At 39.1% G+C, this 26,493-nt stretch overlaps 1 protein-coding gene across 13 annotated transcripts in view; it reads left to right on the top strand.

Moving 5' to 3' along the window:
• Positions 1-22,239, top strand: part of MSANTD2 (Myb/SANT DNA binding domain containing 2) — a 31,446-nt gene extending 9,207 nt beyond the window's left edge. For 2 of the 13 annotated variants that reach the window (XM_003130028.5, XM_084976517.1), the window contains 3 exons: positions 14,566-14,665; positions 16,532-16,592; positions 20,723-22,239. In XM_003130028.5, coding sequence (XP_003130076.1) covers positions 14,566-14,665; positions 16,532-16,592; positions 20,723-21,575 — 1,014 coding nt within the window. In that variant the 3' untranslated portion in view covers positions 21,576-22,239. Of the gene's footprint in view, positions 1-2,694; positions 4,722-4,967; positions 5,130-6,504; positions 7,518-10,535; positions 14,666-16,531; positions 16,593-20,722 lie in introns of those variants that run through there. The other 11 variants (XM_003357350.5, XM_084976516.1, XR_014815528.1 and 8 more) reach the window with 10 other exon arrangements.
• Positions 22,240-26,493: the final 4,254 nt, after the last annotated feature.

The following is a 26,493-nucleotide window of genomic DNA, read 5'->3' as shown; positions in this document are numbered from 1 at the left end:
GGTCACATTGGTCCCCACACGGGGCACACCCTGGAGGTGGCAGGATGGAGGAGCTGGAGGCACTGAGGGAAAGGAGACAGGTTGAAAACTCACATCCAGGGGACCAGTGGCAGCCCCTCCCCACTCCCACACACTGACCCCCTGCCCCCTCCCCCAACCTTCCCACGCAGGCATTTGGGGAGAGACCTGCCTGACCTCCCTCCCATGGAGGCCTCCCACTTACCCAGCACATTGAGTTCTAAAGTATTGGTGCTGTGACCTCTGTCAGTGCCTTGGCTGTCCTGCACATTCACAGAACAGAGGTAGGACCCAGAGTCTTTCTCCTGGAGGCCCTGCAGCCGCAGTGACACATTCCGGGAGGGCATGGAGTAGACCAGGGACACGCCGGAGTTGCTGGATGTGGCTCCACCGATGTATGGCAACACTTGGTGCGGGGCAGTTAGATAAAAGAGGAATAGAAGATAATGAGGTGAGATCAAGTTTTTCCATCATCATGCTACTTTGGACTTAAAGTGTCAAAATTCCAGAAACATTCATTTGAAACAGGTCATGTCCCAGATTTCTGGTGAAATGTTTTACACTATATAGTTCTGGATAGCTAGAGCCTGGGGTTTGAGGGAAAGGGTGAAAGGAGGTGGGAAGTGGTAAGAAATGAGATGGAGACATAAACAAGAGGTCAGATGATGGGCTAAGGAGTTTGGACTTTATCCTAAATTATCAAAGAATTTTCAGTTGGAGTGTGACATGGTAAGTCTTCGGTTCTAGAACTGGCTGTAAGATGGAAAAGGAATTGGAGACAGTGAGACTGGAAGCACAAAGATCATTTGGAGGCTCCTTGCATGGAAGTAGACAGGAAGCAAAATAAAACAGTGTTAGTGAAAGTGAAGGAAAGAGAACAGATTTCAGATATATCAACATTAGTGGGGCTATTTGGGAGAATCTGAAATTTCTAATTTATAGGATTATTAGATCTTAGCCCAGCACACAACTCACTATGTACTTCTCTACCAATTTACACAGTATTCGTAGTTGTAGTCCTTACAGATCATCACAGTACTTCACAGCTTACGTTTTTAAAATGAGATCCAACTAAAATACATTTTAGGGCAGCCTTGTCTGTGTTACTTCCAGGATGTACTCTATGCAGACTCTTATATTCTGCTCCCCAGGCTTCAGAAGTGATGATGCTGCCTTCTCTTTTTCTAACATTACCAGAAGACAGGAACTAAACTTCAGATCTAAAAATTGAAATGTTAATTTTCATCCCAACAATCTGAAGTATGCTCATTATGACAAGATGAGGTAGAATAGCAGCACCCCCTCCACCTTTGGTTGGTTATATCTGTGTAATATTTTTAAAATATCAAAAACAAAAAGGGAGAAAAAACTTCTTGAGTTTCAAAAACAAAGACCAGTACCATAAAAAGCTTTAGAATTTAGACGATTGTTAGTATTGCCTATTGATTATTAGGTACCCTTTAATTTTATTTCTGTCATGGGGTTTATGCAATGTGTTGTTCTGTCTACTATTTACCATTGCAGAAGCTTCATTCAGTGTTCAAAATGAATGCTTCATGAATTTGTGCTTCATATACTGCATATGTTACAAATTATCTGGAGTTTGTAATCTATGCGGAGTCTTCCCCCTATTGTTCTGAATAATTGAGAACTGTCTGCATATTGGGATAATACATGTATTTAAATCTGTATAAATCTTAAATCTTACCTATTTGTAGTTGAGAGAGTCCTTGAGAACCAATGGAAATCCTTCTTTTTCTTGGCACCAATCAAGTGGGTGTTACCTTGTCACTTAGTGGGTGGGATGTGGTGTTATTACTTAATAAAATACAGATCTGTTTTTATTCTCAGACTAACAGCCACCATCTTATTTTCATATATGTGTTCTTGGCTGTATTCACAAATTACATTTTTTGAGCTACCAAATAATACTTCATTCAATATAAAGTGGTACAGTAGAATGGAAGTTTTTTACCTAGATATGTTTTCTAGTTGCATTTTCTCAACCTATGTAAGATCATTTTGTTGTAACATCCTGAATTTTTGAAACTCACAATGTTGTTTCTCTAGTATCTACCTTCAGATTACTTCATTTATCCAAATAAGTCAATTATGTGTGTACTTGATATTAATAAAACCAGAATAAAGTTCATCTCTACCAAAATCTGCTTTTATCATTATTATTTAAAATTTACAGATACTTTTCTCTAAATGGATAGAGCTGGTTTATGATTTAGAAAGAAGAGTGTGATAGATCAGAAAGTACCTTTGATCTCTCAACTGCCACATACAGTCTTAAGGAATTTTCACTCATTCATTCATTCATTCATTTATTCATTTAACTAAACTCTCTTGAGCCACTTCTGCATGCCAGGTGTTGATTTAGGTGCTGGGGATACTTCACTGAATAAAAATGAAAAAAACAAAACAAAACAAAAAAAACAGAAAGCCTGTCTTCAAAGAGCTTATATTCTGGTAGAAAAAATATGGTATTTTAAATATGTCAATTCAAAAGCACACAATTAGAAAACCCTTCGAATATGATATCAGCTCATTGACCTTATTAGAAAGTGTGAGCTCTCTACTGTTCACTGTGCATAAGAAATAGAAGTTCATTTGCCTTGGCTTTATTAAGAATGATTTACATGATTTCATATTATGCCTTTTTACTGTTAGGTCCAGTTGTCACTGAGGTTTACCCCTCCAAGCAGGAAGGTGCCATACAGTGGGTATTCATGCAGTTCTTAGATAATGAGCACCCTTGTGCTGGGTCCTGAAGGTACCGTCTTCAGCAGAAATAGGTAATGTTCCTTCTCTCTTGTGCAAATTAGGAAACATGGTTAGTAGGAATTGAGAAATCATGGAGTTGTGCCAATTAAAATTATATAAAATATTCTTTCTAAAAATTGTATAAACCATATTACAAAATTAAGAGGGGAAATTAACTTCTTCACTATAGCCGTAACTGTGTATCTATGAAATGTTATTTTTCAAGAAGTGACGGTGAATCTTATTTTAATTCCAGTAAATTTCCGTGCACCAAAAAAGAAATGAGAGGTCTGTATGCTTTTTGTTTTATCAAAGTCGGAGAAAATATATAGGTCATTCATACTTCTTGATCCATGCCTTCCTCCTACTTCTTACACACAGGTTGCCCAGTGAGTGAGGCCAAATCCTCACCCTGGATGGGTAGTTAAGATTCCTTTTTTCTCCGTTGGTTTATATGTCAGTGTATTAGTCACCATATAGCAAGTTATATTCTTGCTAAGACTATAAACCTTTGAAAAATGATTAAGTGATTGGCTTTTTATCTATAAAAGAATAAATATAAGCAAAAAGTTGAGGAATCTATGATGATATAGCCAGGTGTTTCTGCAACTTGAATAATGTATGAACAAAAACATTTTTCTATAACAATGTTACTTTACATGTAACAAAACTAAATCTAGGTATAAATTCCTTTTACTTATAGATTTCACATGTTATCAAACAAAAATAACTTCATAAATCACTTTAAGTACTAATAAAAAAAACCAAGTGAGCATTCCTTTAATATTGAATGATGTAATAAAAACCAAGTGAGCATTCCTTTAATATTGAATGATGTAATTTAGCTGAAACTTTCTTTCCTTTCCAAACAAGATTTTGATACTGACTGCTAAGTAAGGTTCTTTTGAGTGTGTTATTCCTACCATGTGCTTTGTGATAAAACTTTGCTGCTTTTTTTCTCTACTTGAACTAATGTCTACTCATAAGGCACCTTGGTTTCCAAATGGTGTGGCTATCATTTTTGTAATAACAATAGCTAGTGTTTATTGAGTACAAACTATTGAGCAGATATTGTCTTAAATGCTATACTTCTGTTTTTTTATTTAACACAACAAATCTATGATGGAGGTACTGTTATTAGCCCCACTTTACAGATGGGGAAATTGAGGCAAAGTGAAATTAATTTGTCTAATGTCTCAAAGCTAACAGGAGGTGAAGCTAGACTAAACCATCTGATTCCATGCTCTTAACCACTTGGTTATATTGTCTCCTTATGAATTAGCAGCCCATCTTTATTACAGTTTGACAGATGAAATAATGTTTTGCTACAATGAGGTCATAAACAGTCATGAACACAATACCAAAATCACAGCAGCATCCAGATGGACATCATTATGCTCATACATGTTTCCTGTCATAGAAGTGAAAACACAAATTTTTAAAATTCTCACAGATAATTCATCATGTCCTAAGACTATAAACACAATAAGAAACGTTGATTTGGAAGTTCCAAGGAAGAATTTAAAACATGTAGATATGCATATGGAGAAAGCTAAAAATAGAATCAGAAAATAGAATCATAAATCAGACTTTTATTGTAGAAGACTTATTCAGTCATTTGTTCAAGCCTTTATGTAAGTCATGGTATTTATAGGACTACCAACTCCTCATAAAGGAAGTAAGTTTGACATAGAAGGAGAAACATTTGCAAAGTAGAATTCCTTTTTGACAGTAAAAGCAGATAAGGATGTGGCTTACTGAAGGAGGCCATGGAGTGTCCGTCACTTTATGCCTGCCATTGTTCACCTAATGTGTAAATGATTTGGTTTCCCTTCATAGAGATGACGAGGATGAAAGGGACTATTACATATAATATAAATATACCCCCCCAAAGAGATATGCATATGGAGAAAGCTAAAAATAGAATCAGAAAATGAGAAATCAGGGCAGGGGGTAAAGTGGTAATCCAGGTATATAAACACAGTATTAAAATGAGCTATGAACTTCTGGAAGCCATGGCAAAAAGGTAAATACAATGACTTTCTATACTTCTCAATGTCTGCATAAGAGAAGCATACCAGGTCCTAGTTTTGAAACCTAAGATGAACTTGCATTAAAGATACTCTAATAGTGACCTTGGATAAGCCTTACCTTTCTTTTATGTGTGATATACTCCCCAGGCCCCTCCTCCAGGAATAAGACTAGTGGTTGAGACACTAGTGGGTCCCCACCAGCTGTCTGGAGTGCTGATTGATGATGGCTTCTGGTTGGATTCCTCCCAGGAAATTCCCGTTACCCAAGGTTAGGCTCCCTCTTCTGGGGCAGCCTGAACTCAGTGACTGGTCAGTACTCCAATACAAAGGTACAGACAACCTACTTGCCTCAATTCAGGGCAGCAGGGTCATCCAGGTTTCAAATTCACTTTAGGATTTGTCGAGGCCTCCATTGTAACCGAATTGCTTCAACTCCTTTCTCTCCCCTGCCCTACTCCTCTCCTTCACTCATGAGTGCTGTTCTAAAGAGCCCTCCCCTGCCAACCTTCTGCACAGCCCCCTCAGGGTCTGCTTCCTAGGACCTTCTGTAGCCTTATTGTAAAAACTAGGAATAATAAATGTAACTGCTTACCCCCAATCTCAGCACATGGTAGGTGTAAGAAAAATGGTGGTTAGGGTTTACTTTCAGTACATGTGACATTGAGAAAATGATTTTTTTAGAGGGTCCAGGAATCTTTTCATATGGTGATTGCTTTTAGCAATCCTCATAAAGGTAAGAATAAAATATAAAAATGCTACCAAATGAGCTGTAAAAAATGTATAGCTTCCTAACAGCTTCCTAAATAAGTTCAGGTTGCCCAAGGATACGTGCATAAATTTAAAACATGCTTATTTTTAGATTTTTTATGGAAAAGGAATGTGTCAGGATATAAAGATATATTCTTTTCACACATTTATCACCTCTCGTTTATACTGTGTAAATGCAAGAAATATTTTGAAATAATATTTACCTGGCTTAAACAATTAAATGATTTTTGACCTAATGTTTGTACCCAGATATCTTGATCATTTCTAATAACCCTTTTAGATGATTTTATCTAGATGTCTAAATTCTTTCCTTTTTTTCATAACAAATACGTAAAATTTACTAGTGGAGAAAAATCTATGTTGTAGGTTGTCTTTGCATCAAAGATGGTAGTTTTTAGTAAGAAAATAACTGCACAACTGTGAGAGTCACATGATCACCATACAAAAGGAATCAAGTGGCCCATTTCAGGGAGGTGCCTGCTCTACATAAACACTGGTCTCCTGAGGAGAAGAAAGTACCTTTGTGTTTGGGATACAATACATTGCTGTAACAATAAAGCTGTGTGAGATTTTTGGAATGTGTATACACATGTACATGTGTGGTGCTTAGCTTTAGGCACTGTTGATTATGGAACAAATAGTACATAAAGCAAGATGTTTGTGTGGGAGGCCTTAACGAGTGATTCTCCTTGCTATCTTTTTTTTTTTTTTTTTAAGTTATCACTTAGTAATAAAAGTTAACACTTTTAATATCATCCAAATACTTTTAGGTGGTGCCCTAGGGTGTGAAGGACTGAGAAAACATTCCAAAGAGATGCTAAGGTATCAATGTCAGAGATGGTGTAAGAGGTCAGATGAAGATAACCTCTAATCCAAGCCATTGCTTTACCAAACAACTGATTTTTTTCCCTTTTAGGTGGAGAGGAAGTTCTAGATATATAGTGTTATCTGACTATCTTTGATGGCTGTAACTACTGTTGCTGCTTATGTCTGAAATAGTTAAGTAGTCTATTATACCCTAATTTTGTGACCTGTCTTATTGTATTAGAGAAGCCTTTGAGGATTCCATATCTAGAAGGATTCTTGTATCTCCCTTAACCATGACCATGCATGCTAGGTATGCCTTATCTAGTATTGCTGCCAGTATGAGATTTTGTATGATTTACATACAATGTAGAGTTAAAAGCTTTATGGTCGCTTGAGTACAGTTGGCTTGAGCAATGAAGAATGTCTGGTTTTGACAATTAGTATTGTCCTCCTTGAGGGCCTTTTTCTTCATAATCTGAATGAGTAAGATCCTCCACTGCTAGCATGGAGACAGCTAGGAAGCTTAGTATGTGGTACTCATTGAGAATGAACATTTCCTGAATGATTTGTTCAATACAACAATCTCTCCCTCATGAAGACATACTGACCAGATATAGACACAAAAGTGAGTCGTTGATAGCCAGATTCGGGATGAAGTGCAGCTGATAGAATTCAGTGCTGGGCAATCCCCCACAAAGACTGAGGATCCAGAGAGGTAAGAGCGCTTGGTTTCTGGTGGTCTTTCTCCTATTTGACCCTACTGAAACCCAGGAAACAACTGATCTTTTTTCCTTTTATATCTTGACAGAACTGCTTTATATTCTTGAATATTTTATTTGTAAGGCATAAGAAATAGTAAAATTTAGACAGGATTACAGAGTTCCATTTGAGGTAATCCCTCCCTGCCACCAAAGGAAAGTATAGCAAGAATGGTGGATATTTAAAAATTGCCTTGTGTTTGCTGTTAGGTCTCCTTTGTTACAAAGAAATTAATTTGCTTTACCAATTATAGCTGTATCTATGTTTTCTACCTTTGCTGCTCCTGCTTTTTTCAAAAGATTTTAGGAGCCCTACCTACCTTGGATTTATTGATTTTTTAATAAATATAATCCACCACTGTGGTTAAACAATGAGCTTCCTGATTTTCTTCTTGCTAGTGATTTATTACTTTAAAGTTACCTTAATTCATTTACTTAATAGATATATATTGAACAATCCTTATGTGATAGGCACTGTTTTGGGCTCTGGGATGCAGCAGATAAGGCAGACATTATCCTTACCTCATGGAGTTTACAATCCAGTGGAATAGCTCTCTTAGGATACATTAACATTTTGTTAGTGGCATTTGGTAATTTTTATATAGCAAATCCCTTTTGAAGGAATATTTACTCATCTTAAGGCCTTGGCTCCTCATTTGTTAAATGAGGAAGTTGGGCTAGATGATTTCTAAGTTATCTTCCTTCAAAACTTTCATGTTTTGGAAGTTGGAACTGGTTTGCCCTCAGAGCCTTGGGCAGCTCCACACACTCCCATCAATCAGTATATTAGAGAAAGTTTTACAAAAGAGGCATTTGGCAAGGATAGTGACACAGGTAGGTAGTGAAGAGTATGAAGTGCAGGAAACTCAGATGAGTTAAGGACATAGTTTGAGGACCATTGCAACCATAGTATGAATAGCTTCAGCAGAGTAATAGATCAGACTTTATTCCATGGGGTTAAGGATTGAATTCGTGTAGACATTGCCTACTCCTTTGAGTCCCTTCAGTCTTCAGGCCATGTTAAAATGGGGAGATGTTAGCCATTGTCTATGAAGGAAGGGAGTCAAGACTTAACTTTCCTATACTTGTTTCTAGGTATGTGAATTTCCCTGTTCTAAATTGTTACCTTAGGAGTTCCTGTCGTGGCATAGCGGAAACAAATCCTACTAGGAACCATGAGGTTTCGGGTTTCATCCCTGGCCTTGCTTAGTGGGTTAAGGATCCAGCGCTGCCGTGAGCTGTGGTATAGGTCGCAGAGGTGGCTTGGATCTGGCGTTGCTGTGGCTGTGGTGTAGGTCGGCAGCTATAGCTCCTATTAGACCCCTAGCCTGGGTACCTCCATATACCATGGGTGCAGCCCTAAAAAAGACAAAAAAAAAAAATTAAAAAAGCAGTTATCTCAAGTAATTTATCTAGCATCTATATTGATAAATTAATCATAGTGAATGATCAAGGACTATGTGATACAATTGGAACATTTCAGCATAGCTTATGAATCATTTATTATTGCTTAATTGCCACTTTGGAAAAAGATTTCTTCTCCTTCAGGTAGAAAAAAGTGCTATATCTTTGTGAAGAGTAAATTGATACCCTTGTATGCTTTTACTGATGGGTACTGTTTCTTGCATGAAACTAGGATTTTGCTAATTTACCTCTTAAAGGAAGTATTGATGCTGTTTTAACTAAATAAGCAGGTTACTGAGGAAACTGGAGAAATTGTACTTGAACTGGTCCCAATCTTCAGACTCTCCTGTAAAACCTAAGACACAAAGTCTACACAAAGTCTAATAAATACCTATTATTTTACCTATTGCATTCTTTTACCTATTATATTCTAATACCTATTGTATTCTTTTATGGGAGAAACAACACATAGTATAGAGCAGAGTTTCTTAATCCAAGGCTCTTGGAATGAGCTCTTCAGAGAGGCCATGTTCCCCTTGTCATTGTACAGTTTTGTATGTGCGTTCTTCCAGGGAGGGGATTGAGGACCCAGACAAGTTAAGAACCTCTGCTCTGGAGAGGAAAAGGAAGAGAATCTTAAGAATAAAAATGTTTCTCACTTGTCAAAACTTCTGTAGCACTAAGAACTGGGGCATATGAAACAAGTGCTATTTTGAGTTTTGGTTTTCTTTTGTTGGGGCTTTTGGTTGGTTGGTTTTAGAGGATTAGGTGATTGGCAAGTCAGTTTGCCAGATTTTAATGTACAGAAAAACTTAAGAAAGTAGGTAGTAAAGGTTCTACTGGCCCAAATGGATTTTGCCTTAAGTGACTGCCTTGTCATTAGTTACATCTCTGTATGTTCTTAATATCCCTCTTACTGTGTGCAGAAATGTTTTTATTGATGTCTGCCATTTCGTATTTTTTTCCTCCTGCCTTTGTGCTCACAGTAAGAAAATATAACTGATTTAAGAAATTTTGAGTCTTCTTTAGAGATACTGAAATATACTCAGTTATTCTGTTGTCTTAGTTAACCAAGAGCAACTAGTTTTAACACGTACAATAAAGCAGTAGCCTTAATTTAAAGGAAGAAGATCTAGTTCACAAAAACTTCTTTTGCTTTACAATGCAATCTGCTTAGGCCGAAGTATTGTTTTTAACACTTTTATAAACAGTCACTGGAGATTTGCTCCCAGTGTAATTTCTGTTGTCTCTTGTGGAATATAATATGTGATTTTTTAAGACTTTGTTTATAAATAAGTATATTCTTTATTTAATAATATGGGTTAAAGAATCTTAAATTTATCGTATTTAGTTGGCAGAGGGTTAAGATATACTATGTAATCCATTTCTAGTGTGGCCAGTTTGACAACTGCATTTGAAAATCTGTTTCACTGCTTGTTTTTTCTTATAACATTGTTTCCTGCTATTATAACTAAGCTGTCCTCCCTACAGTTTGACTGTTTTTCATCTGACATCTTAGACTGATCATGCCAGTGTTTTCAAAACAACACATTTATATGGCAATTATGCCTTATTTCTATTCCTCCCTGTTTTATACCCTGATCCACCTATAGTCAGTTCTGTTAGAACAGTGGTTTGGTTATGGTGATGATTTTATGATTGTATGAAATGGGGCAAATTTTGAGAAAATAATTGAGCCAGTAGCAGAATTGGTTGGCATATACCCATATGATTTATTTTGCTTGCTTCCTACTTTGCCATACCAGGGAAGAATTCTATTCTTCCTACTCCTGAAAGTCAAAGGAGGGATTGGAGGACACTGAAACAAAAGAAACATTATTTTTACCCCAAAAGTAGCTTATATAACGTCAGGAAGGGCTTTGATGAAACTACTGGCCCTACTTATAGATCTTATTTTCCAAGCCTTTCATTATTTTATTTGCCCTTTTCTGAACTCTACAATTTCCCTCTCTTGTAGCTGGTTCGATGCCCAGAACTGAATGCTGTGCTCCAGCTGTGGCCTCACCGGTGCTGAATAGAGAGGAAGAGCCACCTTCATAGCTTACATGTGATTCCTCTGCTTATACAACCCAATACTGGATTTACTTACTTTGGCAAGATAGCTGCATTGTGCACTGTATTTAATGTTACGTGTACTGTAACCCTGGGTCTTTCTCTGCATTGCTACCGTTAAACCCCCAATCCTGCCAATCTAAAAACTCCTGCCTTTGTTTACCTGCCCCCCCACCCCCAGACTCCCCTTACATCCATCCACAATGAATGTCATCTTTATTCTCTCATATACTTTCACTGTAATCTTAAACTTTGGCAAGACTTTCCCTCTGTCTATAAATTGTCGGTTGTCAGCCATCTTATTTTTCTCCCTGCTTTGGTAATGGGACATCTTTCACATCTTTTCCCTGGTTCTTTTCCTTTTGTAGTCTTTGAACACTTGGCACAGTGGATTTACCAAGCATTCACTTGGCATTTCTTCCAAATCAAATACCTTTGAATTCCTCTGATTTGACCACCTGGTGAAGTTGTTTCCTATACTTTAGTTCTCTCCAGACTTTCTTGACTCCTGACCTCTGTCCCTCTGACTTCACTTAAGATATAGTTTTATCCTCACAGCTCTTGTCCCATGGGAGAGGCAGTAGTATTGATTTGCTATGGACATTTCTAACAATAAGGAAATGGTTATTCTTCTTAATTGTGAATGGACTGATCTTTAATTATTTTAAGCAAATTCTTTCCCCTCTGAGATCTTAATTTTTTTAAAAAATGCTAGAGCTAAGTGACTATGATTTTCTAAGATAAATGAGGTAAAGGAAGAAGGAAGGGAAACAAGGTTTTTGTGTTGAACAGGAAATGGTCCTCCAAGGAAGCCAAATTCAAGTTCTTGTTGGGTTTGTTATAACTGCCCCAAATGGGAGACGAGACTTCATTTTAGATTCCAGAGCATTATCTTAATCTCAGATTTATAGTAGATGTTTAGTTGGTTTATTTAGGACTATTGACACAGACACACAATCACTTAATTGTATACTTTGGTTAATCATTTAGAGTGTGGCAAGTGTAACCTTTTCTGACTTATTATGGATGATAAGAATTGGAAGGTCTTCATATGTCCTTTTTATCCATTTCTGAAGTCCCTGTAGCTTAACTAAATCCCACTGTTTCTTATAGTAGTGTCAAGCTGATGTTTAAGTTTTTACTTGTTTTCTGTCCTAGTTGCTATGTGCTATTTAAACAGCCTCTCCTTGGATCTGTGGTCTTTACTGAACCCAGAAGTAACTTCTTTGTATATTTATGTCTTGAGAGAGTTAAAAATCAATTTGGAAATCTTTTAAACATTATTTCAATACATCAGATTCCTATCATATGGATTTAGGAGTTACCAAACATTTTTTCATTCAGACTCCTAATAAATATTTTACATATCACCATTACACTATTAAAGTATATTTCAAAAGTACACCACAAAGTAAGGGGTGGCAAGATCTGTTAGGCTTTGCTGAAATAGAAAATATATCATCTGACTGTTCTTCCGCAGCTAGACCCCTTAGATATTGCTAGTTTCCTTATGCATAATTACATAAGCCAAGTGAAACGTTAAGCTCAATTTGGTGGTTTCGAAGAAAGTAAATCTTTTCTGTGGTTTTCCACCATGTATATCGTCAAAGACTGGTGGCTTTGCTTACAGTTCTGTCACATCCTGATAAATGTGGCACCTGCCTTCAAAGGAATGTTAGTTTTATTCCTTGACTTCTGAAACAACCCTCAGTGACAGATATGTTTGGGCTCCTCTGTGTGCTGAATGCCTTTCTCTAGGCTGCCAGTAAGTAGTGAGCAGTGGCATGGTTTCCATTTCCATATATGGCCTTGGAAGGGTGAAAGGGACATGGCTGGGACTGTCCATTTACGGTCCTTGGAGGAGTGAAAAGAGTGGTTGGGGTGTTCTTGGAGGCAGAAACTAGACCTTGTGAGATAAAAATAAATTGGCAGGAGATGTTTGCAATTCAAATTCCAGTCCCTGCCAGGAGGGCAGAGGGCACTGGGAAAGGGGAGGGTGCAGAAAGTCACAGTCCGCTTCAGGCATTTGTCTCCTTCCCTTGGAAGAGTTGCTCGTGACACATTTCCCAAGTTCATTTCTGATTTGTTCTAGAAAGTTGTGTTAGTTGCTTGTGACTATCCTTTACAAAAGAAAGAAGGAGCACCTTTACAGAGTGTATGATCAGAAACCTCCCTTCTTTAAGGCATTATGTGAGATACCGGAAGAGACCTCCAGAAGGGGAGAGTGAGGCAGGTGCCTATGCAAGGGATAGGCGGGCTGGTTTTAGAATGGGGTGACTCTAATCACTGCTCTGTTTTTTTGTTGGAGGAATATCACTGTGTCATGCTTTTATTACACCATTTGCCCACCTAGATTTCCAGCCTCCAGGGACAGATCTGCAAAGTATTTGATAGTGCCTTTCGGTACTTTGTCACCTGAGACTTAAAGGTACTGCACTTTCATGGAGGCTCTATAAGATTATTCAGAGTTGTTTTAGCTTGGTGAGAATAGATGACCTATATTGGCTTATGGAAAGTCATTTCACATTCAGGAGAAATTTATAGTCTGGCTAGTGTGTGTAAATTAAGTCTGAGGTGAACTGGTTTGGCACAGTTGAGTTAGAAAGTATTTGGGAGCCACCAGAAGAAAAAAAAAGGGTTTTGTCTGTCATGAGAATTCTCAGAGTAAAACCCAGTAAAGTAGAAAAAGAGATTAGAAGGAACAAAAAGGAGGCAGAGATGGGATAGAAACTGAATGTAACTAAACTAAATTTGGAACTAAGACACAAAGACTGGGACTAGGTTCTTGAATTATCTTTTAGATATCATGTATGATAGCATTACTACCATTCAACTAAGGAAGCTGGGTTAATTGTCAGAAATATCATTAGTAGACGATAAAGCAAATTGAAGGGTTGTACAAGATAATACAATTATCTAGGTTTTTATCCATGGACTTGCATAATGATACTATTTGCAGTGTGCCACGAGGCAGAAAAAGAAGTGAAATAACACCCTTCCACCTCACTTTCCTCCCAAAAAAGAAATTATTGGGTTTATTTGTTGGTTTGTTTGGCTGGCTGTTTGAGTTGGTAGAATAGCCTAGTGTTATTATTGGCTAATTTTTAGACATAGGTATTAGTGTATTGTTTCTTGATAATTGATATTTGAGACTGGGAATTGGTAGCATTATTGATTTGCTCTCTTTTAGATTTTAGCAACTTCCCCAAAGACAGAGTGAGTTAGTAAGGAATACGGATTATGTAAATAATATGTTTTACTAGCTAATTCATGTAGGCAATTGTTTTACCCTGTATTCCTTCTTAATCAAGAGTAAGGAAGGTTATATTCTTTGCTTTGGGAAATTCTTCTTTCTGTCCTCCCTCCCTTCACTTTTTCCAAATTCTGGGCACAATAGCAGCTCTTTCTTTCCTGTGGCAGGTGTGCATCCTATTGGCTGGCTGGTATTTCTTGTTTTCTTATTTTTTTTTTCTTATTCTTTTAAAATGGGGGTGGGGGTATAAAATATGTGTATGGGATACATGCAAATAATGTTGTAATGTTTCTTGTTGTTTAATGGATAATTAATTGCAAAATAATTGTTTGAATTATAACATGTTTGAGTAAATGCTAAATTAGTATTTTTTCTAATATAATAATGAATTTGAAATCTAGCATTCCTGTAACAATGTGTCTTTGTTTGTCTGTCCGTGTCTGTCTAATAGTAATTAATATCTGTGGTCCGTACCTGGAAGAGGAAGTACAGCTTTAAAGGAATAACAAAAGACTTTGTGTCTTAGACCCTTCGCAGGTGTTACAGTCGGGTGAAAGAACATGGTGTTGGGAAAAGAAAGAGCAGTTACACATTTGAACAGTTGGAACAGGTGTTTGGTCAGGGAGGATGGGATGCTCAGCCCTGCCAGCCTGTACTTATTAACAGTAGTGGCTTGTACCAGGAGCTGGAGTCAGATGGCAGCACTATGGAGGAGTATTCACAGGAGGACTGGGGAAACCACAGTCAGGATCTCCATGGCTATCCAACAGATCAGGAATTGGGTAAGAAAGCCAATATCTGATTCATGCGCACGTGCGCGCGCGGGTGTGTGTGTGTGTGTACATACCTTTATATGTGCATGGGTGCTTAATACCTGTAATATCTTCATGTACCATTCTCACTGACAGCACAATGCATGTAGCCAGTCTATTTGGGGCAATTTGCGCATCCTTGGCTTAGCCTTAAACTGCCCGCTAGTGTTTGGTGATTCGGGTTCCACAAAATTTCTAAAGACACAGAAGAATTCCTAATTCTGAGCTGCACAAAGCAGCTCAGTGACAGAATCCTATGCAATTTAAAATGTCCTCTGCATCTTCTAGTTCTCAGATGACTGGAGTATTGACCCTTGGCTCAACTGATATAAATATAACTGTCTTTTCCTTCCTTTATTCCAAATACTTTTTTTCCTGTTTTTCATTTGGAAAAAGCTCCCTTTCCAGGTTTCAGTCTGAACAGTAAATGAAGGAAAGCCTTGGGTTGAAAGAAGCTGGTATTTGAGCTTTATTAGGGATCATACTCTTTCAGACTTTATAAAGGATCCCATCCCAACAATAGCTGGAATGATTTATTCATAGTCTTCACAATTATAAAGGGAAAATTACCAAAAAAAAAAAAAAAAAGGAGTTCTTGTTGCGGCTCAGTAGGTTAAGAGCCTGACACCATCTCCATGAGGATGCAATCACTGCCCCGCCCCCCAGCTCAGTGGGTTAAGGATCTGGCAGTTGCCATGAGCTGCAGCATAGGTTGCAGAGGTGGCTCAGATCTGGCATTGCCATGGCTGTGGCATAGGCCGGCCGCTCTAGCTCCAGTTCGACCCCTAGCCTGGGAACTTCCATATGCTGCAGGTGTAACCCTAAAAGGAAAATAAAACTTCTGGCTATTAGATCTAAACTCGTGAGTCCTAATTAAGAAGGCATATGTAGTTGTAGTTTTTCCATTTCTTTTTTTCAGTAAATGCTCCAATTTTAGTTTTCCTCATTTAAAAATACTAATCGAGTTTCTGCTACAGCCATTGTATGTTAATAGCAAGCTGGGCACTGAGCACTCACTGATAAGTAAATGTTCTTACTCTCCATGGAGAGAGTAAGGCAACCCTCAAGGAAGTATAAGTAGGATTGGCACTATAAATGTGCCTCCCTACCTTAAGATAAAAGTCCATGGGCACTATTTCACAGAACTGATGCTAGAGAAATGCTAATTTGAAAGAAAAAGGATTAAATGTTGATATTTCTTACGAATGCTGTTTCAAAAAAACAAAAAACCTCAAATATCGGAAGAGAGAGGGAGCAAAGAAAGAGGTTATAAAACTAAGACTAATACAGTGTCAGAGACCTAATGATTGGAAGAATAAGACAGGCAGATGCTAAGTGATCACTACCTCAGATTCAAAATGGTAATAAGATCTAAATCACTTTGGCATCCTTATAACTCTGGTTTTGCTGGAGAGAATTGTCACCCAAACCTTTGGAAAAAAGTAACATGCAGAATGTATTGACCTTGATATTGGGGAAATAATTGCTCTGTAAAGCCTACATAGAAAATCTAAATAGAACAGAGTTATTTTTATTCTTGTTCCTTTAAAATCATGTTTGCAGTGAAATTAAGCTTTAAGCTCCTAGCTAGAAATCCACTGGTGACCTTGAAGAATTTCATACTTGTAGAGCTGGGTTCTGATCTTGCATATAAATGTATGCATCTCATTATATAAGAGTTATATTTATAAATCTGGCACTGGACAGTGTTTGACGCTAGAATTAAGTTCTCGCATTGGGAAATATGGAAAAACAGTAAATATATAGCTACTTATCTATATAAATGTATGCCACCATTAGGAAAATATAATTTTTTTCAAAAACCCTGTTTTTCAGATGAAATACCTGTCACAAAGAGAACATTAAAAATAAAACAAGAGTCTTCTGAAGAGGCACAGTAAGTAGATGATCCACCTTTCTACAAAGTGTATTTGTTTACCTAGGTGTAGTGACTGTTGGGAAACCCAGAAAGTGTTGCTGTAATTCAACATGCTATGAGAGTTACAGCCATGCCACTGAGGAAGCATGCCTGGTTGTTCTTTCTCATCTTCTTAGCTTACATTTTCCAGTGGTTAATCTAAAATGATGAGAATTTTATATTCGACAAGAAGAAAGAAATACATCACATGAAGCATATTTATGGCATTTGCCTATGTGTGGATGTGGATATTTGGAAGTTTACATATGGCACAAAGTTGAGTCGTATGGCCCTGAGTTTGTCTGGGGTTAGGTGAAATGATAGGAGGGCCAGAGGGACACTTAAATTCCTTGTAATATTCCATTTTGGGAATCAAAAAAGCACGCTCCTAGGAACCTCAGGGAAGGCTCAGTTGGTGTAACTGGGATGAAGTCAAACTTCACAGAATTGGTGTTACCAACCTCAGACTCCTTGAACTTTCCACATGGTTAGAACTTAAGAAATAGAGAAATACAGCAGACAGTTCTTAAGAAGTGTTTAAATAACTGGGTCTAGTTCTCATTGTGCTCCATAGCTTTGAGAAGCTGGTATGAAACTTGAGCCCAGGAAACATCAGGCTAAGACCAGATATGTGAGAGCAGAAAACTGGCAGGCTCTGCAGAAATGTTCAGCCTTGCTGCCTCTTCTCCAGGTTTCAGCTCACAGGATGAGAGGTTACAAATGGACAATTCATTTTCCAATGCAGCAGTTTCCTCAGAACTCTTCCTCATTGATGATTGAGGGCTATGACAGTGCTGAATAAAATAACCTTATTTGGGCATTGGATTTTTTTATTCTTGGTATAGGTGGGATTAGTCTGAACTAGCAGATATATCCTATGGTAAAATACACCATCCTTCACCCATGAAGAAGAGTCACCACTTATTTATCAGGTATCTTACTGTATGTCAGGTACTGGGATATAGCAGTGAGCAAAACAGACAAAAACTTTGCCTTCCATCCCAAATCTTAGCCTAATCTCCCTTGAGATCAGTAAAATATCTAAAAAGAGGACAAGGAAGGATATGGCTATGAAAGCTCATTTTTTTTAAAGCATTGACCCATGCAGAAATATGTCCTATATCTTAGCCTCACAAGCACCACAACGTAAATATTAGAAAAGCAATTTAGGGAGTTCCCGTCCTGGCTCAGTGGTTAACGAATCCAACTAGGAACCATGAGGTTGCGGGTTCGGTCCCTGGCCTTGCTCAGTGTGTTAAGGATCCGGCGTTGCCATGAGCTGTGATGTAGGTCGCAGACGCAGCTGGGATCCCGTGTTGCTGTGGCTCTGGCGTAGGCCGGCAGCTACAGCTCTGATTGGACCCCTAGCCTGGGAACCTCCATATGCTGCGGGTGCGGCCCTAGAAAATACAAAAAAAAAAAAGGGAAAAAAAAGAAAAGCAATTTACTCTGAGAAGAGGAACAATTCTCCGGAAATGCAGTGATTTCATCTGGATGGCCACTTAGATACTTGAGTAGCTTTCAAGACAAACTAAAGTATGGAGGATAAGTCCAGGGCAGTCTTTGGATCAAGAAGCAACTGATAGACACTTGAGTAGCTTTCAAGACAAACTAAAGTATGGAGGATAAGTCCAGGGCAGTCTTTGGATCAAGAAGCAACTGATAACAGGAGTTCCCATCGTGGCTCAGCAGTTAGAGAACCCAACTAGTATCTCTGAGGCCTCAGGTCTGATCCTTGGCCTCACTCAGTGGGTTAAGGATCCAGCGTTGCCATAAGCTGTGGTATAGGTCGCAGACACGGCTCGGATCCTGCGTTGCTGTGGCTCTGGTGTAGGCCGGTGGCTACAGCTCCAATTGGACCCCCAGTCTAGGAACCTCCATATGCTGCAGGTGTGGCCCTAAAAAGACAAAAAGACCAAAAAAAAAAAAAAAAAAAGAAGAAGAAGAAGCAACTGATAACAAAATATTAACTCTCTGTCATCTTGAAAAGAAAGTCAAGGAAAGAGGAAAAACTGAGAATAACTGTGTGGAAGATTCCCTAGTTTTTCCCAAAAACTTTTCCTAATGAGAATTTAAGAGGAGAGTTTCCAGGATCTGTTTCCTGCCAAGAAGCTGTTAGCAAACCACTATGTTACACCCTCTTTTCTTGCCTGCGTTTGATTGTATGTGAATGTGATAGTTGAGTATTTTTGTAGCCGAAACCTATGATTGATACAGAGTGTAATCATCTGTTGCTAAGTTAATATTGCACAAACTTCAGCCTTCCAATATCAAAGTTTTGCTCTACCTGAGAAACAAATTTCCTCATATATATACACATCATCAGTTGGAATTACACGAATTAAGCAGCATGTGAAACAAGAATTTCCCTGTACTTTGTCTTATTCTGTTAACTGTCCAAATCAAAATTGAAATAATTTCTATACTTTTACTTCCCTTTATAAAATATATTTTAGAACAATCTCAATTCATTATTTGGAATTTGTCTCGTAAAACCGAGGCTTCATATAGACCTTTTCCATCTGAATTCTCAGATCTTAGTTCTGTGCTAAACCAACAGTTCTTTTTATTTTTATTTATTTATTTATTTATTTTGTCTTTTTGCCTCTTCTAGGGCTGCACCCACTGCATATGGAGGTTCCCAGGCTAGGGGTCTAATTGGAGCTGTAGCCACCAGCCTATGCCAGAGCCACAGCAACAGGGAATCCGAGCCGCGCCTGAAACCCACACCACAGCTCACGGCAACGCTGGATCCTCAACCCACTGAGCAAGGTCAGGGATCAAACCCACAACCTCATGGTTCCTAGTCGGATTCGTTAACCACTGCGCCATGATGGGAACTCCTAAACCAACAGTTCTTTTAAAGTTAGGAGTAGTAATGTATCTCAGTCAAATAGAAGAAAAAAAAAAGCTTAACTTTTTTTTGGCATAGTTTCCTTTCTTTATCAATGATTCCAATAATCAAATATAACCAAGTTTGTCATTTTGGTAAAATGTGTTCTATTAGAGAAGATTACAAATGACAACTTAAAAGAGAGAATTTATGTTGATAAGAATTCTTCACATAAAAATTTATAAAATATATATTAGTTATTATCTTTTTTAAAGAAATAACTTCACATAAAGAGAAATTAAATTATTTGTACAGAACTGCATAAAGACTAAATGTCAAAAACAGGATTTGAAACTGGACTTTTTGCCTCATCAAACTGAGCTCAAAATCCTAAGTTGCAGTGTTGGGGCATATCAAATTTTATCCCAAGTTTTACTCCCCAAATAGTGAATAAAATTTTACCATAATCAATTTGACTTAATGATTCTAAAAGGAAGTAGGTCAAGCAATAATCAAATATTAGTAACATAAATAGATGGTACATATATTATAAATACTTGCATTTTAAAATTCATTTAATAAATATATGCTGAATACCTGCTATGTACGAGATGTACATGAAAGATAATACATTTTATTTTAAAGTATTTATGATTAATACATGAATCACAAATTACTTTATACACATTTTTTCCACATTTTTGTATTAGGTCAGTTGCCATAATCAGTTGTATGTTTTCCTACGGCCAGCATATATGGTACTTCCAGAATTTTCAAGTTAGAAATTAATCTGTTTATTCTTTTAAGTGATACTCATTACCTCTCTGAATACATCCTTCACCTGCTTTTGGTAGTTAGGTCTGAAGGCCATCATGTGCACCATAAGAGCCACTTAAAAAAATACATGAACTTTCTGAAATCCTAGGGTCTTATGTATCAGTAGTTATTAAATGTAGTAGAGCCAGAGTATAGAAGTAATGGAAAGCAGTTTAGCATTAGTTCCTAGAAACTTCCTAGGGGTGAGCTTTCTCATATTTTAATATTTTGCTTATCTAGACTTGGACTGTCCAGTTTGGTAGCCACTAGTCACCTGTTGCTATTTAAATGCAATTTTAAATCAATTAAACATTTAATACCTCACACTACCTACATTTTAAGTGCAATTGCTAACATACTGGACAGCACAGATAAAGAATATGTCACCGTTGCAGAAAGTTCTACTGGACAGTGCTCATCTAGACACCTTGAGGAATCTGACTTTTATTTCTCTCCCTAGGAAAAGAGACATCATGCAGAATATCGTACAGATTTTGGAATCAGTACAGTTGAAATGGGAACTGTTTCAGAGCTGGACAGACTTTTCAAGGCTTCATCTTTCTAATAAACTGGCCATTTTTGGAATTGGTTACAACACCCGCTGGAAAGAAGATATCCGTTACCATTATGCTGAGATCAGCTCCCAGGTGCCCCTCGGCAAGCGGCTCCGGGAGTACTTCAATTCGGAGAAACCTGAGGGACGGATCATCATGACCCGAGTGCAGAAGATGAACTGGAAAAATGTTTACTACAAGTTTTTGGAGATCACTATCAGTGAAGCTCGGTGCCTAGAGCTGCACATGGAAATTGACTGGATACCGATTGCCCACTCCAAACCGACCGGGGGCAACATTGTTCAGTATTTACTGCCAGGAGGTATTCCCAAAAGCCCAGGCCTTTATGCCATTGGCTATGAAGAGTGCATTGAGAGGCCCCCCTCACCCCACCTGGAGCGACATTCCCTGGACCCAGGGAAGGAGGGCCGGGTTGACTTGGAAAGCCTTTCAGCACAAGCCTCCTTACAGGTGGAAACAGAACCCACCCGAATTATCTATTGCTACCTCGGGATCGCTGAGGTCAGGACTCTGCAACAATGCTTATTTTTACATTTCCAAGCAAATACCAAAACCTTCAGCAAAGATTGGGTTGGTATTAATGGGTTTTTGTCTCAGAACTGCATTGTGGATCCTGGAGTTTCCCCCAAATCCATCTATATCAAATTTGTAGAAGTAGAGAGGGATTTTCTTTCCGCAGGCTCTTTAGTTGAGTGCCTGGAAAAAGCCATTGGATATCCCTTAAAATTTAACAACTGAATGTCATCCTTCATAAGGATTTGGGCTCTTACCTCCCTCTTCTCTACTCACTTCCCATTACCCAGACTGTGTCCCATCCAGATGCTGCCATCAGACTCTTCATGGAAACTCTTTCCACAATCGGGCCAGTACAACTAAGGAATCATAGTAGACTTTGGGCAGAAAAAACAGACCTCACCTGAAAGTGCTCATTTTGAGCAAGCAAGCTATTCAACGGACTTGCATGGTGGGTCAGTTGTTTCTTTTTTAAAAAAACAAAAAACAATTTTTAAATGGATTTTAGAGCCCTAATGTAAACAAATGTAGGTACATTCCATATTGGACAAAACTTATACTTTTGAGTTTCATATGAAATTGAAAAATTGTATTTTTTTCACAATGTTTCATTTTTACACATCTCTATGTCTCTATATAAGAATTATTTACAACCTTGAATAAATAAGCAATAGATAATGGCAAGTTAAATCTTGAGTCACAGTAAATAAGACTGTTTTTCAATAGCTACTATTGTATATAATTTAGAGTTTCATTTTTTTCACCAATCAAGTGTTTTGCTATTCCCAAATCAGTGTTGCCTGCAAAGACCTTTGTTTCTGTGATGTACCAACTTTATGGTTGTGTTGCCATTTAAACTTTACAAAAAAAATTAAAGTAATTCCTGGCCTCTTGGCGTATTAGTTGAGCTTTTTGTAGCAGAGTCTGGTCGCACTGGCAGTGGGACTGTGCTCTGACTTTGCTGCTAGGGAAGCACGGAAGAGACAGAGAAGGACAGCCTCACTTCCTTTCACTCTCTGTACCCCACTGACCAGTGTCATTACTTCTTGTCAGAGTACCAAAGTCATTAGCCATTTCATTTTGATTTTTTTTTTTTTTTTTTTTTTTTTTTTTTTTTTTTGCTTTTTAGGGCCGCACCCACGGCATATGGAGGTCCCAAGCTAGGGGTTGAATCGGAGCTACAACTGCTGGCCTACGCCAGAACCACAGCAACATCAGATCCGAGCCTCATCTGTGACCTGTACCACAGCTCACAGCAACGCCATATCTTTAACCCACTGAGCAAGGCCGGGGATCAAACCCTCAACCTCATGGTTCCTAGTCAGATTTGTTTCTGTTGTGGCACGATGGGAACTCCTTGATTTACTTTTTTAAAAGTCCCAAAAGGATATTCCTTTTGGCCCTAAGTACATAAACTTGTAAGAGGCTTTCGTTCCCCATCTTTATACTCGGTAATCAGAGGCAGCTCCCTCAGGAGTACAGGTGGAGAACTGATATCATCATACTGCCTATGAAAAAGAGGAGAGAAGATCTAACGGAAACATCCAGCAAAACTTAAGTGATCTATAGGATAGAAGATCATAAGGTATCTGTCCGTTAGGAAGGTACTGTCACGTTTAGATACCCCTTTCAGAGATTCTGTGAGGTAACTAACATTCCACTTAGAGGTTAGTACTCTTGGCTTACTAGTAGGGTAGAAGAAGGTCACTTTGATCTCATGGCAGAGACTTGTTAGACTGGTTATTTATCTTTAATGATTTTCCCCAACATCTCTCAGGTGCACTACTTTAAATGGACTGCAAATCCAGGTAAGAGCTATAATTCTCCCCATTCTTCTATACTATTGAAGATAAAATTGCATATTGATTTTTTTAAAAAAGGTTCTTTTCTTTCCTGCAATCTGAATGGTCTTAAGTCAGTGATTTTTCTCATTCTGATACTTCATGGGTTGTTGATGCTTATTTATTTTTCTAATGGCTAGAGAATTTATAATCAATGGGCTTTTATTAATGTCATTTGAGTCTGAGTTTATGGAGTAGTCTGTTTTCTGGATACAAGCTGCTAAAAGTGGGTACTAGTTCAGGGAGAGTACAAATACCTGGGATGTTTGAGTGCAGCACCTCTTCTCCCCAGGCACGGTCTTTAGGTTTGGGCCTCCAGAAAGTCTCAGGAGTTTGCTCTTGTTTGGAACTCAGAATTGCAGTCCTAAAGGCTGAGTCTCCATTGACTGTTTTGTAGCAACAGTCTCATAATATTAGTGCTGAGTGCTACAGGAAAAGCACTATTAGTAGGACTAGTACATGGCGCCCCCTGAACTGTGCCACTGACCAACCTTAAAACCAACATTACACTTGGTTTTTTCCTCTGCTGTTTCTTTCTTTCTTTTTTTTTTTTAATTGTTTCGCATAGCTTTATTTTATTTTATTTTTTGTCTTTCTAGGACTGCACCCACTGCATATGGAGGTTCACAGGCTAGGGGTCGAATCGGAGCTGTAGCCACTGGCCTATGCCACAGCCACAGCAACGCCAGATCTGAGCCTTGTCTACGACCTACACCACAGCTCATGGCAATGCCAGGTCCTTAACCCACTGAGCAAGGGCAGGGATCGAACCCGCAACCTCATGGTTCCTAGTTGGATTCGTTAACCACTGAGCCACAACGGGAACTCCTCTCTGTCCTATTTCTCACTGCTGTTAGTTACTTAGCAGGGCCAGAACATTTGGGGAACATTTAGTGAGGATGTTTTAGATCTACCTAACATTACCGAGACTGGGGCATTGCTAGACCGCTGTGAGCAGCATGGAGAATAGGGCAAAGACTGATCAAGCATGTGTTTTCACCCTGTGTCTTGGGATGGGTGAGGGGTAGGGGCAAGAGGACAAAGCTGAGCATTGGGGAATGGAGACTTGGAAAGAAAGCACCTTGCTGATACTGAGTATCCATTCTCTTTGGCCAGAACCATCTAGAAAAGACAGCAGTGTGTCAGATTACTATATGAGCATTCCTAAAAATTAAAAGTGGACTATTTAGGAGTTCCCGTCGTGGCGCAGTGGTTAACGAATCCGACTAGGAACCATGAGGTTGCGGGTTCGATCCCCTGCCCTTGCTCAGTGGGTTGAGGATCTGGGATTGCCGTGAGCTGTGGTGTAGGTTGCAGACGTGGCTCGGATCCCGCGTTGCTGTGGCTCTGGCGTAGGCCGGTGGCTACAGCTCCGATTGGACCCCTAGCCTGGGAACCTCCATATGCCGCGGGAGCGGCCCAAGAAATAGCAACAACAACAACAACAAAAGACAAAAAAGACAAAAAAAAAAAAAGTGGACTATTTAGACCTTAATGAAACCTTATAACTGACTCAAGGGAGATGGAGACACTATATTCAAATGTAAGAATCAGCATTAGAAAATACTGTAGAGATAAAAGATGAGGTATAATTGGGAGAAACACCAGGGACCTGCAAGTCTCCTAACAAAGGAAACTATGGACTTAGCTTTTGCACACAACCTGTTTATGCCAGCAGTTCTGAGACCACTCACAGATCATCTGTGCTAATGTTCCTGTTATACACATGGGTAGGGAACAATGTTCACCTTAACATTTTTTTGCATTGTGGCAAAAACTTGCAGAAAGTAATGGAGCTGTTCTAACTTCTACCACCTGACTGCCTCAAGGTCAGCAGGAAAAAATGATTGAAATAAAATATAGTGTAGAAAATTCTTTGATTGGGTGAGAGCATTGAAAGAGCCCCAAAGGGACCGCTCTCGTGTCAAATGGAGAGAGTCACTGCCTATAAATCTTTGGCTGTCGCTTTAGTTTTGATGTTGTAAATTATTGGGATGCAAATTGTGAAAAGTTAGCCTGATGAGAGTGAATGTTAAGGCTCTACCTAATATGTTGCTTGATAGGGATGAGCACAGCCCGCCCAATTAGATGCTTTGGTGTTCCTGGGGTACAACCAAGACCTTTGTACTGCCCTTCCTGGAAGGAATTACTTATTTGGGGTAACCTGGTCTTGATCTGGAAATGAGGAATGTTCACAAGAGGTCCTTTGCAGTGAAGACTAAAGTAAAAATAAATAAATTTGAGTGTGATAGAATAGAAAAGCCAAACCAACAGCACACTCCCCCCATATATTCAGACCACAAAATCTACTTGACAATTCCAAGTTTGTAGGTCCCCCTACGAAGGAATGAGACTGGCAGTTAGCTATTACTGTTGCTGTCACTGAGTATTAGATTCCAGGCGCTGCATGAGTAGTCTAGTGTTTGCATAGGCAAACCCACTGCATGGCAGGTATTTAAAGAGCAGCCAGCCAGGTCACACGAAGAAGAAGCAGCTGAGAGGCTCTGTGGGGTGCTGTGTAGAAAAAGACCTTGGGCAATGCAGGCTCAAGGACCATAGTCAGTATTAAAACAGCAGAACTCCGTGGCATAAAAGGAATCCAGGAGGCCCGGCTGCTTTTCTTCTCAGTTAACTGCCACCCAGAGCAGGTAGCGCCAGGGATTTGTTATTATGTTTTCTGTCCTCGGTGACCTTTGCTCCGTGGGTTGACCCATACCCGGATGTTCGAAGCATCTTTATTTTGGCTGTTGGACTGGGAAGGCAGAACAGGTGCGTGCCTTTCTGTTAGGGATCTGTGGCCGCCAGAGGGCGCAGAGGTGCCTTCGACGGACTGGCGAGGAGAGGGACGGTTAAATTAAATTTCACAGCGAACAAGATCTATCCCCGGGAATTAAAGGATCAGATCAGGCGTGAGGTGGGATGGGAGGCGGCGAAGATGGGATAAATAAATGGTACTTTGTCCAGTCTACTTTCCCGCAGCGGCTTTTCAGAGTTGAGCGGGGAACTAGGCACCTGTTTCCTCAGTTTCCTGCTCAGCTCCTGGGGTATCCTTGCGTCAGTCATTTCCCTGCTCAGGTTTGCAACAGCAAGCCCCGGGTGACCTTCGGGCTGCGTTTTAGAGCACCTCTAAGAACCTGAGAGAGGCCCCCTTCTCCGCCCACTGGTGAACACTGTCCTAGCGTCCACAGCTGATGCAGCCTCGGGTGGGCGGGGCTCAGGAAGGGATGTGGCACGTGCAGGGATGGGCATCCTTTCCCCAGCCGCTCCCGCAGTCCGTCCTGTCCTGGGCTCCGGGAAACTGG

This window comes from Sus scrofa, chromosome 9, assembly GCF_054392235.1.
Source record: "Sus scrofa isolate SSC_HxYL_T2T_F1_AM1 chromosome 9, Sscrofa_HxYL_maternal_Yorkshire_Landrace_v2.0, whole genome shotgun sequence".
NCBI lineage: Eukaryota > Metazoa > Chordata > Mammalia > Artiodactyla > Suidae > Sus > Sus scrofa.
The sequence above is the reverse complement of the archived record's forward strand: the minus strand, read 5'-3'. Positions and strand labels throughout refer to the sequence as shown.